Source organism: Macrotis lagotis, chromosome 6, assembly GCF_037893015.1.
Source record: "Macrotis lagotis isolate mMagLag1 chromosome 6, bilby.v1.9.chrom.fasta, whole genome shotgun sequence".
NCBI lineage: Eukaryota > Metazoa > Chordata > Mammalia > Peramelemorphia > Peramelidae > Macrotis > Macrotis lagotis.
In genome coordinates this window covers 218,483,888-218,498,651 of record NC_133663.1, presented here as the reverse complement: position 1 = coordinate 218,498,651, position 14,764 = coordinate 218,483,888, and the positions used below count along the sequence as shown (strand labels likewise).

Sequence of the window (14,764 nt, the reverse complement as noted above, 5' to 3'; positions counted from 1 at the left end):
TGGGGTGGTATTTTAAAATTTTTTGAGTGTAAAGGGGACCCTAGACCAAAAAATATTTGAATATTTCATACCATTGGTGAGTCTTGAACTGAGTGGCAGATTTCAGTTTGCCTTGCAAAATAGGAAACTACCTTTGAAAATCATAAAAAGAAACAGAAAGAAGGTGGTAGCAGCAAGATTATTATAGTGATCAAGATTCAATCTTGGGTGGCTAGGTGACATAGTGGATAAAGCACCGGCCCTGGAGTCAGGAATACCTGGGTTCAAATCTGGTCTCAGACACTTAATAATTACCTAGCTGTGTGGCTTTAGGCAAGCCACTTAAGCCCAGTTGCCTTGCAAAAAAACCTAAAAAAAAAGATTCAATCTTGGACTAAGGATTTAAGATTATCAGGGCATAATTCTTCTCACTAGAACAAACAACTCAGAGTGAAGCTACCAGTTACAACCACCTCTTTCAGAACTGAAGAAAAGGTACAAAAGGTGCTATTCATTCCAACCTCCTCTCCTCATGGCTGTTTACTAACAGGTACAACTATGTGATTTTTTTTGCTATTTCTTTACATTGTTTTTTTATAATTCTCTACATAAAATCTGTAATTTATTAAAATTATTTTGTTGCCTTTATTCTATGTAAGGAAAGAAAAAAGTGGAAAAGTAAGTGACTACATGGAATAGGAATAATTTTAAAAAGCCAGACATTTAGATCTCCAAAATTCTGTGATATCCAGATAGGAGAATGAACAAAGAGCAAGTGCCTACTGGAATTTTGTTTCATGATGACATCTACTACTTACATAAGTTTTTTAAAGACATTTTCAGAAATAGGGAATATGTGATACTGCTTCTTCTTGGTTTTCCTTCTGTCTGCCTTTTGTCCTTCTTTCTTTTTCAGTAACATTATTTATCTCCCATCTCCTAAGTGCAAGCATCTCTCCACAGTTCTTTTAACCTTATTTCTCATATTCTGAATGACGGTAATCTCACTTACTACCATTAGTTTGATTGTGATCTCTGTGAAGGTGATTCTCATATCTATAAATCCAGGCCCTGACTCTCTCCAGAATTGTGATCACATATAACCAGCTGACTCCTAGACATCTCCACATTGGTCCCAATAGTATCCCAAACCCAACATGTCCAAATCAGAATTCATTTCTGTCTTCCCAAAATCTATCCCTTTATTTAATTTCTCTATTTCTGATGAGAACACTATTATGCTTACAGACATCCAGGTTTGGAAATTAAGAATTATTTAATTTAAAATCTTTTCAATTAACCAAATCTTGTTGATTACATCCCCACAATATCTCTTGTATCTTACTGATTTTTCCATTTGCAAGACTAGTTCAGGTTATCATCACATCATGCCTGAACCATTACAATATCCTTTTCATTAGCCTCCCCAATTCCAGTGTCATCCTTTCTCTATCTCACCCTCTACACAGCTCCCTGTGATTCTAAAACACTAATAAGACCCATGGTAAAAAAAATATTCACTTCTTCTTATTGCTTCAAATATAAAATATCAAATCATAAGCCTAGAATTAAAAGACCTCCAAAATGTAGCACCCATAACCATTTTAGTTTTATTTCATGTGATTCCCCTTTATGTGCCTTTATGTCCCTTTTGTTTAATTAAATGATCTTTCTAGATTTTTCTTGTAGACTATATTTCATCTCCAGTCTATAACTCTATTATAGCTAGGTGGTCTTCTATTTCTGGAATATTAATTATCCTTTTTGAAACTCAACTTTCAGAAGTTCCCTTCAAAACAAAGCTCAGTTGCCACCTCCTACATAAAGCCTTTCCTGACCTTCCCAGTTGTTAATTCAGCTCTAAAATGACAATATATTTGTGTAATTTATTATATATACAAACATTTCTTCAGTAGAAAATACTTTTTTTTTAGGTCAGGGACTCTTATTAAAAATAATAAGGTTATAAAGTGATCACACACTCAAGGGACCTGATTATAAATATGTTTTCTAGAATATAGATGAATTGGAATTGTGGAAATATATTTTCATCTGCACATTAAATAATATAAATACTTGGAGAGTATCCATATGGATTACTATATAGATGATTTGCAGAGCTAAAGGTTCCCTTACAGTACTCCGAGTTTCAGTGCCATATGTATCCATAACCCTGTTTCTGCTTTGCCTTGTATTAGTACACAGGCAGTTAATAATGCTTTTTGATTCATTATACCTGTAAAAATCAATCAATAAATATTTTTAAAGGACTTACATTATCCTAACTACTCTGCTAAGCACCAGGAATACAAATACAAAGAATGAAACAAGTCTTATTCACAAAAAGCTTACATTCTAATGGAAGAGTCAAACATGACATACAAAATATATACAATAATTACAAAGTTAATACATGAAAATATATACAAAGTAGTTGAATACAATATAATTTTGAAGACAGAACACCACTAGTTGAGAAAACCAGGAGAAAAAAAAGAAACTTCATATAGAAAATAGTGTTTCAGAAGCATCTTAAATGAAAGAGAGGGAATCTATTAGGTGAAATAAGGATATTTATGGCAAGGTGGGGCTGCCAACACAGAAGTATAGATATGAAAGATGGAGTATAAACAGCAGGGAGAACAATTTGACTGGATCACAGAGTGTTGGAGGAAGAATAATATCCTATGAAACTGGAGATGGGTTGGGGTCAGACTATATGAAGTTTTAAAAACTAAAGAGAGAAGTTTATATTTTCTTCTAGAGATGATAGAAAGTTACTAGAGTTAGTTGAGGATGTCTTTGTGTGTGTGTGTGTGTGTGTGTGTGTGGTAATATGCTTAGGTTTTTATTCAAGAAAGATTATTTTTGCAGCAGTATTAGGATAGATTGGAATGGGGAAAGACTTGTTCTAGGGATATCAGTTAGGAGATTGGCTATTGTAATAACCTAGCAGAGAAGTGATGAAAGTTTGAACTGTGCCAGTGAACTGTGAGGAGAGAAAAAGTGTTGCATGTAAGAGATGTTGAAAAGACAGTGATAACAAGATTTGGTAACTAATTGGCTATGTGGGGTGAATAAGCATGTCCAAGATAAATGCTGACAATATGACTTTGAGAGACGAAGAAGGATAATGATTACTTCAAAGGAAATAGGAAAATTTGGAAGGGGAGGAAGAATATAAGAGCAAAAATGATGCATTTAGATTTTAGACATGTTGAACTTGAAATGTTTTCAGGATGTCTATTTAAATATGTTAATTAGGGAACTGGTGATGTGGCACTGAAACTCGGAGTACTGTAAGGGAACCTTTAGCTCTGCAAATCATCTATATAGTAATAATAATTAAATTCATGGGAGCTGATAAGATCACTAAGACAGGGTGAAGGGAAGAATGTCCAGAACAGTACTTTGGAAAATACCCATCGTGAAAAGTATTAAGTGTATAATGACCTCAAAAATTGCACTAAAGAGTAGTAAGACAGGTAGGAAATGAATCAGAGGAGAATAATATCTTAATGAATCAGAGGAAATAGAGTACCTAAGAGGAGAGCTAAGTGTTAAATTCAGCAAAGAGTTCAAAGAGGATTAGGACCGAGAAAAGACCATAAAATTTGGATATTAAGAGATCAGTATTAATTTTTTAGTGAATAGATTGAGTTGAATGATGAAATCACAAGCTCTTAGTTTGCAAAGGATTGAAAAGTGAATGAGAGGAAAAGAAATGGAGTCACTGAGTTTGGACATTGTCTTCAAGGAATTTGGTTAAGAAAGGAGAGAAGAGTCATAAGGGACAATAACTTGAAGAGAGGGTAGGGTATTGTGTAAGTTTTAGTGGTGGAGTTATGAACTGATGAGCTTAAAAAAATCCCAACAAAACAAAACCTTGCAGCTTGTTGTTGCTGGAAAAATTAAAATAATTTAATGCAATTGAATAAAACATAAAATAAATACTTTTTTCTCAACAGGGACCTATTTGTCACCCTGAATATGGTCCAGGAATCACTCTAGGTAGATGCATTTATTTCTCCTATTAAGCTCTCAAAGTGTAATTGTAGACTAATGGTGATAATAGATTTTTTTAAAAATAAAAATTAGTGATATTTTTGAATAGTTATTAAGTTTATTAAATTCTTTCCTACATTAATTATAAATCCTTCTAGTGTAAAGAGGTGCAAACCAGCTTGTTCTTTTTGAAACAGTCCAAAGTATGATAATTATTTTTCAACAAATACTAACCTTGTTAATTTAAGTAGTAAGATATTCTTATTCCTATTTACCAATGATTATGAAAGTTTAATTTCCCCAGTATGATATTCTTTAAGCTAGTTTGGAAGAACTAAATATTAATTAGAAATAATCTCTGAGTTATAGGTCTTTCTTTCATTGTTTATTAACTCCTAACAGATATATATATATATATAATATATATGTATGTATGTATATAACTCTCTCTCTCAAATATATGATAAATTATAGGTCTATTAATAATGATCAAAGAGGAAAACTTGCTGTAGAATTTGTTTTAATTTTACAGCTTAATAACTATATTTATACATATAATGTTAGAGAAAGAGTAATCTTTTATTTTTTTACTTGTTATATTTTATGTTTTTCCTTAAATCTTTATATTATTTAGTATTATAAGTAAAGCTAATAACAACAGTTACATATCATTATTTAAAAGGTAGATCGGGAGATAATAATTGAAGAGAGCATAACATTTAAGGAACTAATATTTAGAAGATGGAAATAATGATGAAAGAAAAGAAGAAATGGAAAAAATTTATATGGCATATTAAAATGGTTATGTGCCTGGTGGGGATCATCCACATTCTTAAATAAAAAGTTCAAGTAAAAATTTGTCAGATTCTGCTGCTTATCTTCATTGGGTAACAAAGTAATGACATGTATAAGAGGTGAAGAGGAATAAATAATACTAAATCAAGAACAAAATAGTTTAGCAATAAGCACTACCAAGAGTATACTTGTACATATGTTATATATATATATTATTTTGTCATTCAATTGTTTTCAGTCATGAACCTATCTAGAGTTTTCTTGACAAAGGCATTGCAGTGGTTTCCTTTTCTAGGGAAGGAAATTGAGTGACTTGCCTAAGGGTCATAAGGTGAGCTCAGATTTGAAACCGGGAAGAGAAATCTTCCTGACTCCAGGCTGCCCACTGAACTGAGCAAACTGGGACACCTAACCGTTCTTTCTCCCTCTCTCTCTACATCTCTCTGACTCTGTCTCTCTTATACCATTTATTATATAACAAGTTATAGATCTAGAAATATACATAATTGGAATTATACTCATTTCTTAACTACTATAATCTGTAGCTTATATGCTAAAGTTGAAGATGGCATTTTAAAAGATGAATAAATTTGGAAGAACAGAATAGTTGAAGGAAGATTTTCTCTAGTTTCAGAGAAACCAAAAATAAGCATAGTATAGTCTTAATATGTATACATATGTATATACAACATATATTCAATGCATACATATACAATTAAGCATGGATAATGCTTAATTGTAGCATTCTTTAGGATGATGGGGAAGGGAAAGAAAAATATAATGGAAAAAATTCACATTAGGGAACAAAAGAAAACCAATCAGAAAGGAAAGAAAAGCTGGACAGCTTTGAAAAGAATGTGTAGCATTTATTTTCTAGGCTTTCTTGAAATGCAAATTTATTATTTTATATTGAATCCTCTCTTATGGTCTTTTGTGTAATGAAAATATTTTTTTCCTTTCTCATTTTGTATTTGTTTAAAAAATTTATTAAAAATTCACTTAATAGAATATGGCATTAGGCAAAGAAAAGGAACAAGAATTTATTAAGTGCCTACTATGAGTACTAAGAGTTTAACAATTATTATCTCAGCTGATAACTGAGTTGTCTCACAATGACTATGAAAGCTGTGCTATTATCATTTCCATTTTACCATTGAGGAAACTAAGGCTGACAGAAATTAAATAATTTGTCCACAGCTTAGCGTCTAAAAATGGATTTGAACTCTGGGCTGCTTGTCTCCTGGACCAGTGTTCCATCCACTGTGCCACCTAGCTGGGTTTCAATCTGCAATAAAGTTTTTGATAGTTTGTTACACACACACACACGTGTGTGTGTATGTATGTAAATATACAAATATGTGTTACAAATATAATAAATGTCTTTCTTCCCCCAAACCCTTAAAATGAAATGACAGTAGCTCTATGAATTGTTCTTGTTAAAATTAACGTGAATGGGCCATTAATGTTAATTCCTCAATTGTTTTTTTCATTCTTTTCATTGTTATAGGTTAATTGCATTCAGCAAAAGTTAGCCTGGGAAATATTATTAGCAAAGTAAAATATTAATCTTCACAGTCAAATTTGTTTTTTCCACTTGAGATTTTAGATCTTGTCTTAAGTTAAACATTTTAGAGACCTTCATCTTCATCCAAAACATTTTTGAAAATGGAGCATAATTATTTTGACCATTTAGGGTGAAAATATAGATGAGTTCTAGGAAAAAAAGAGCAATTGCATATTAATAAACTAGAACACTTAAGCAGAAATACTGGACACTAATACATGGGGGTACTTGCATATAATTTTAAATTTTGGACTGCAATTTGTCCATTTTAAGGAATCTTTTTTCTCATCTTCTTTTGAACTAACAGATAGAAGATGAAAACCTTCTACTCACTCAGGCTATTATAATTCTGCTTGTATATGAATGCAAAAGAAGGGACCATAACTACTTCTGAAAACAACATAATATTTGGAAAACATATGTAACAGGTACTCTTTTAATAGGAAGTTTGGAGAGAAAGGGCATTTTCCAGGAGGAAGAGATTGAGAATATGATGTTTATATTCTAGTTAATGAAAATAGAAAACCCTAGAATAATTATCAATTTAAACTTTTTAATACTTTGAAGTTTAGAAAGTATTTTGTATATATTATCTCATTTTATCTTCCCAACAAGTCCATGAAGTAGGTTCAATTTATTTTTCCTATTTTACATATGAAGAAAAGGAGAGTAGAGGTTAAATAACTGGTTCAAGGCCATATAGCCAATCAGGCAGGATTTATACTCAAGTCTTCTTGTATCTTTATTGTGATGTATTTGTGTTTGAATATTTGTTGATGTTAGGTAACCAATTCAGGTAGGTGGCACAGTAAGTAGATAGAATACTGGGCCTGGAGTTAGGAAGAATCATCTCACTGAGTTCAAATCTGGTCCCAGACACTTACCAATTGTGTGACCCTGGGAAAGTAACTTAACCCTGTTTGCCTCAGTTTCTTCATATGCAAAATGATTGGAGAAGGAAATAGGAAACCACTCTAATATCTTTACCCAGAAAAGCCCAAATTGGATCTGACTAAAAAAGGACTAAACAAAAACAGCGATTTGCTGATACATTGATATGGACAAATAAATATGTCCAAGATATATTAGGATTTTGAGGCATACCAACATAATAGCATTTCAATATTTGATATTTTGATTGTTTATTTTTATCCACAATTATATCAATTTATAATAAAAGAAGTAACATAATAAAAAGAAAACTGGTGCTATCAAAAACTGTTTAAAATACTTTCACTGAATCACATAGTTTCAGTACATAGAAATGGGTTGAGGTGAAATGAGTATTATAAAGGACAAATCTTTGAAAATGAAATCAACTGAAAGGGAATTAAAGTGAAATTACTTCCAAAAATGAAATGAATTGCTAGCATCAGGAACATAGAAAAGGTATAAAATCAAGAAATTATAAGTGGATAGTATCCCATTCTAGTAAGAATGACAATAGAGTAAGAGAACAGGTTTGCAGAGAGCGAAACACACAAAAAAATCATCTAATGAGAACATCAGCCTTTCACCAAACTATCCACATAACGTGACAAAATGATCAATGAAAATCATTTTACTGTGTTGAAAATGAAACTAAAGACTAATTGATTTATTAAAGTACATACCACTGAAAATTCCTTATTTTCATTCAGGGAAAATATTCCTGAATGGGAATTTCTAGTACCTCATCTTCCTTTACTCTTTGAAAGTATTCTTTTCAAATAGCAAAATTAATAAGTAGATTTTATTGCTATATTTGTATTTCACCTATACACTCTATACCTTCATTCCACACCTCCCAGAGACTGTAACTTGTGACCAAGGTGTAAAAAAACTACACACATCAAAATAAGTCCACACATTAAAGAAACCCCCCCCCCACAAACTTTAAAAGGCAAAAGTATTTTCTGTACAATGAAAAAACAAAGACAAGAAATTTTATTAGCCAATAAAGAGGAAACATGTAAGTAAAAGACATATTAATTATTTGGGAGTGTTGATGTTTAATTACAAATGATAATTCTCTCTAGAGCATTGAGTTGAAAAAAATTTTAAATAAAATCAATTTTAAATAAACTCAAAATCGACAATCAGAGATATAAGAATATAAAACTATCATAGATTTTAAATCTCAAGGGATAATGATAGATCTAAATATAGCTCTATTTAAATCTTATGACAGGAATATAAATGGGGCGGCTAAGTTGTCCAGTGGTTAGAGCACCTGCTCAGGAGTACCTGAGTTCAAATCCAGCCTCAGACTTAATAATTACCTAGCTGTGTGGCCTTGGGCAAGACACTTATCCCTATTGCCTTGCAAAAATATAAAAAAAGGAATATAAATGATTCTATATTGCCCAAGAGGAAGGCTTTAACTATAGTGATGGCTATGTGAGTAGATAGCTAGAAACACTTATGAAATTTTTTTAAAGAAAGAAATGCCCAAATTTGGCAACTAATTGAATATATAGAATGAGTGAGAGTTGATGCTGTTTGGGAACATGGCTTACTAGAAGAATGGCAGTTTTTTTTTAATAACTTTAGGGAAGTTTTGAAGAGGGTTTTAGATTTAGGGGAAAAGATAAGTTGTTGGCTATGCTAATTTTGAAATGTTTGTAAGAGTACTAGGTCAAAATGTCCATCAAACGGTTAAAAGAATCAAGATTGGGGCTCAGAATGAGTGGATACTTATGAGTGGATATTTAGATGTGGGAATGATTAGTATAAAGATTATAATTGTATTCATGAGAAACTGATGAGATGCACAAAGTAGAGAATATGGAGAAAAATAAAATAGAGCTGAAGACAGAGTTTATGTTATGGCCATAGTTAAGACTATGGCATGGATAAAAATCTATGCCTCTAAAAATGATGCAGAAGGAAGAAATAGGCAGGGAGAAAGAAAGTCAAGGAAAAACAGTTTCATGTACAATTATTTTTTAAAAATTGTTCTTTGTTATGGAAATGCAAGTTTTATTCCATAAATTAAAAAAAAAACTTAGAGAAGAAAAACTATCTAGAAGAAAGGATTGATCAACAGTGTCAAAGGCAGAAGATAAGTCAAGGATAAGAAATGAGCAAGGGTCTTTAGATTTGATAATTAAAACAACTGAGAACTGTGGATAGAGGACTTTAAGTTCATTAATAAGTTTGGAAGAGAGACTGCAAGATGGGGCTAGAACATAATGTAGATTTTTCCTCATAGAGTTCACCCATAGAGGAAAGATATGGGTTGATAGGAAAAAAAGAGTAGAACCAAGTGAGAATTTTTAGGGATAGAGTAGAATTGTGCATGCTGGTAGGTAGCAAGAAGTGAACTAATAATTAGGAAGAAATCAAAGATTGGAGAATGATTGGGATGATAGCAGCAGAAATGTGCCTTAGAATGGAGGAAAGGATGAAATTTAGGGGACTTGTAGATAAACTAAACTTGACTATGAGAAGAATTTCTATTTATAAAATTCTAGAATGAATGAGGCGAGAGTGGGGGATGATGTATGAAGGGTGTGAGATAAGGAGAAGATAAGATGGAGAGCTCCAGGACAATGATTAAGAAAAGGACTATAAACTTGGAAATCTCAGCTGTATTCATAAGAAGTTAAAAGGTCAAAAGAAAGACACCCAATATGTAAGGACATGAACAAATATTGCACATATAAGTAAGGATAGATTAAATTTGTACCACTGGACATAATATTCATGTTGAAAAGAAAACAAATCCAATGTAGGATAAAGTTGTAAACAAATAAGGAAATTCAGGCTACAACAGTCATATTTACTACTTATAACATTATCAGATAGTTAAAAAAGGAATGTTTATTACTATACATAAATAATTAGATTCATACAAAATAATCTTAAATAGTTTAAAGGTTTAAAATGAAGTTGCATGTAATAGTAAAGGGGGGGTTGACTCTGAAGGAAAGATAACTACTGCCTTCTGAATGATTTTCACCCTTTCATGGACAGAATCACATTGCCTTCCCACAACCTCCTTTCAGACTTTCTTTTGGGTAAGGCTTTTTCTTTGGTTGGGTTGCTCACTTCTCTTCATTGGGTAGAGGACTTTGAAACCATCATAGGAGAAAATAATGGGGAGAAGTTGCAAACATTATCTAATTTAGAAAGAAAGTTTCAAACTGAACTTCCTTTTCCTGTTCACTACTGCTTACTTAGTTCAATCGTTGTCCAAGGTAATCTAGGAGGAACAGTACAGATTAAGTTTTAGTTTCTAATTTGGAGAAATTTCACATGTTTTCAATAATTTCAGAGAAACATGAAAAGAATTTTATGAATTGAGGTAAGAGTAAAGTGATCTTAAAATATGGTAACAGTTTATAGAATAACAATGTCTTAAAGTCTACCAACTTTGAAAGACACTAGAGTTCTGACCAAAATTATGAGCAACAATGATTTCAGAGGGGTGACTACTCATGTTCTTATAGAGAGATGTTTGGGGCAGCTAGGTGGCATAGTGGATACAGCACTGGCTTTGGAGTTAGGAGTACCTGAGTTCAAATCTGCCCTCAGACACTTAATAATTACCTAGCTGTGTGAGCTTGGGCAAGTCTCTTAACCCCATTACTTTAAATTAAAAAAGAAAGAGATGATAGATTTAGGTTGTAGAATGAGGCATCATATTCTTTGGTCACTGTGGTAATTCATTTTGGTTGCATATTTCTACCACTGGCTTTGTCTTTTTTTTTCTCCAATGAGAGGGCAGAGAATAGGAGAGAAAATAAACTTGTAAATGAAATAATTATGATAAAATGGTTGCAATAAAATCTTAATCCATTTCAAGCCCCCTGTTGGGATTTATTGATTTAAAAAGATACTGTCTTTGATGTTCTTTGAGCATTGCCATAACTCTTTGCGAATTACAATAACCTCCTCATAGGTATTAAACAAATGAACTGCATGTAGATCAATCTCATATTTGCATTTACCATAATCATCTTTGTATTGGCCTATAAAAAAACTAGATGATTACATATATATGTATAGTATAAACTTTAAATAGACAGAGATATACTTTGGAACAAATACTTTCCCTTTGAGGGAGAGAAATTATGAGAGGAAGGTAGAGGAAAGGAAGTATCTTGTTTTTGGCAAACAAAGTTGGCTACTATATCCCGCCCCCCCCCCCACCCCCCGCAACAGCTTCATGTGATTTCTAGAGTTTTAGCCCACTGATTGTGGCAGTGACAACTCTGGTACCCTGGGTGCTCTTCCTCCAAAAATGAAGGAAGAGGGGCAGCTAGGTCATGCAGTGAATAGAGCACTGGCCCTGGAGCCAGGAGGACCTGAGTTCAAAATCATCCTCAGATTCTTACTAATTACCTAACTGTGTGACCTTGGGCAAGTCACTTCACCCCATTGACTTGCAAATACTTAAGGAAAAAAAAGAAGGGAGAGAGATTCTGTCTTTTCAAGTACTGACACAGGACTTATTTAAGTCCACAAACAAGTATTAAGAACCTACTAAGTCCTAGCTACTGTGATATGTGATGAGGATACAAAGAAAGGCAAAAGACAGTAGCTACTCTTAAAGACCTTACTGTTTAATGGGAAAGACCAAATGTAAATACAATATACAACAAGATGTTATATTGGAAAAATCTGCAGTAATCTTAGAAGGAAGGAAGGCATTAATATTAAGATGAATTGGGAAAGACTTCTAGTAGAAGGTGACATGTTAGCTGGGACCTGAAGGAAGTCAGGAGAATCAGGAGGCAAAATGAAGAGGGAGCGAATTCTAGGTATAGGGGATAGAATTAAAAAAATAATCAGATTAAGAAATGAAGTGTTTTGGATAAGTAAGAATAAGAAGGCAAATTCCACTGGATATTAGAGTATATATACATATATATACATATATATGTGTGTATATATATATATATATATATATATATATATATAGAGAGAGAGAGAGAGAGAGAGAGAGAGAGAGAGAGAGAGAGGATAGTAAGTTTTGAGAAGATAGGAATGGTTGAAAGGGCCTAGGTTATGAAAGAAGGGCTATAAAAAAAAACCAAATAGTTGGTTTTCTATTTGCTCTAAGATAGGAGAGAGACATGGAAGTATAATGAATAGTGTGGTGACATGGTCAGACCTGCACTTTGGGAAAGTTGGTTTGACATCTGAATAAAAGATGGATTAGAATATAGAAAGATTTGAAGTAAGGAGACCACCAGAAAGTTATGAGTTCTCATGAGTCAAGAAAAGTGGATGTTGGAATCTCAAATCTATTATTAGATGGTTTCCAGCATCCTGTTACATGAACATGAACATATAATGATTTTATAACAAATAAATAATAAATAACCCTATAATGATTTTTATACATAAAAATAACAAAATTAGAAGGAAAATTTAGAATAATAAAGGTATTTAAAACTCTGTGGTTTCACTATTTCTTTCCTTGTCCCATATACTCCTTTGCTCAGATAATAGTTGCCTGTTGAGATGTCTGCATTGAGTAACACTTAGTGATCAAGTTTGCTAATTGATTTGCATTCTTAACCTGCATTGTTATTTATATATGTGTTGAAAGATAGCTGACTTTAGAGCCAAGAAATTTTAAATTCAAATCCTATCTCTGCCAAATAGTTAACTGTGTGACCCTTGGAAAGTTAATTAGTTTTTCACTGAACCAGAAAACTCTAAGACTTTGTTACATGTAAATTAATTGAAGCTTTATGGTGCTAGAGTGAGTCTTCTTCCTAGGAGTTCTTTTATACCAATATAATTACAAGTCTAGGCCTCTCTCCTACCCCCAAATCTATTAAAAAAAACACTGCTGATAGCTAATATACTTTAATATGTGATATATATATATATATATATATATATATATATGTATATATGAATTTTTTTAGGGTCCAGAGTGGTGTCACTCTTAATTATTAAATTGGATCTAAGTAGTCTGAAGGAGCTAATGCTTATCCAAAAAAATGGTTGAAAGGGCCTAGTAACATTCTGCCCAGTAACATTATACACAATATTTCAAATGTTCTCATTTTTTAAAATGTTATGAAAACCGTCACATATGCTAAAAGTGAATCCAATCTCAAAATATCTAGTTGAATCTCAGTCTAAATTTTTCATTAGTTAATAGGCTCATATATTCTGAATTCTGGGGGAAAAAAAAGAACAGTTAATCCTGACTCTTAACTTTATCAGATAATCATTAACTTTTTAAAGACTCAATTTACAGCAACAAGCTAGCCAGTTCAAATGATCAGATTAACTAAATTACTTGGATAGCTAGATGGATCAGTGGATGGAGTGTTGATCATGGAATCAAGTGGATTAATCTTCCTGAATCCAAATTCAGTTTCAGACACTTACTAGCTGTGTATCCCTGAACAAGTTACCCAACTGTTTGTCTCAGTTTTCTCACTGATAAGATGACCTGGAGGGGAAACTGGTAAACAATTCCAGTATTTCTGCCAAGAATAACATCAATGGGAAGTTGCCACTCAGGAGTTTCTCTTCCCCTCTCTCTCTGAACCCCATGGTCTCTCAGAATTGGGACTGGGTCTCTGCCAGCACCACTGCCACCTCTCATAAGGGGACTGAACACGGGACAGGCGCAGCTTGTGGGTCTGTAGGCAAGAGGTTACAGCAGGAATTGATGACCAAAATGATGCCTGGAGACAAAGGAATTTCTGCCTTCCCAGAGTCAGACAGTCTCTTCAAATTGGTTGAGACCATCCGTGGGGCAGCTGGGACAGTATATGAAGAGCTAAGATACAAACTCTCCTTGGAAGTCCCCAGTGGCTACCCATATAATGCTCTCACTGTGAAATTTGTCACATACCATCCTGATGTGGACATGCAAGGCAATAACTGTTTGGACATCCTCAAGGACAAGGGATCAGCCCTGTATGATGTCAGGACCATCTTACTATTTATCCAGAGCCTGGTGGGAGAATTCAAAATTGACTGCCCATTGAACACACATGCTGCTGAACTTTGGACAAACCCCATAGCCTTTAAAAAGGACCTGTTGGAAACCTACATAAAGCAGATGACTAGCCAAAAGCCCTGACCCCAGGTGGCCAGCCTACCTTCCCTTCATCTTCTGTGCATGTCTGTGTGTGTGTGTGTGTGTGTGTGTGTGTGTGTGTGTGTGCACGCACACATACGCATTGGTGTATCTTTTACCCTTCTTCCTAATCTGTCTTCTCCCTTTTCTCTTGTCGGTACAGGGTTCTGTATCATAGACTGTTTTCATTTTTTCCCCTAAACTCTAGTTCAGCCCTCCACATTAATGTATAAAGTTCTACTGTTTTTTTTAAAGAATAATTAAATTGGGTCATAAAGAGTCAGACATGACTGAGAAATGACTGAACAATAAGCTAAATTGACTAGATTTCATGTGAATTCATCTAAGTTAAAATAATTTATCCAATACCATCTCTTATGTAT

The 14,764-nt window shown here is 33.2% G+C and overlaps 2 protein-coding genes across 3 annotated transcripts in view; one reads left to right on the top strand and one right to left on the bottom strand.

The window, feature by feature from the left end:
• LOC141491396 (ephrin type-A receptor 6) overlaps window positions 1-14,764 on the bottom strand; it is a 1,165,986-nt gene that overhangs the window by 407,442 nt on the left and 743,780 nt on the right. The window lies entirely within an intron of this gene.
• Window positions 13,848-14,384, top strand: LOC141491400 (ubiquitin-conjugating enzyme E2 C-like). 2 transcript variants are annotated; one of them, XM_074192305.1, is made up of 2 exons: window positions 13,848-13,979; window positions 14,067-14,384. In XM_074192305.1, exons 1-2 carry the CDS (start codon window positions 13,848-13,850, stop codon window positions 14,382-14,384), a joined length of 450 nt encoding a protein of 149 aa, XP_074048406.1. The 2 variants fall into 2 exon arrangements, with proteins under 2 accessions (XP_074048406.1, XP_074048405.1); XM_074192304.1 differs by having other exon boundaries at window positions 13,848-14,384.

What these genes read in the sequence shown, in the direction of transcription:
- LOC141491400 (XM_074192304.1), top strand. Translation starts at nt 13,848, where the DNA reads ATGGTCTCTCAGAATTGGGACTGGGTCTCTGCCAGCACCACTGCCACC.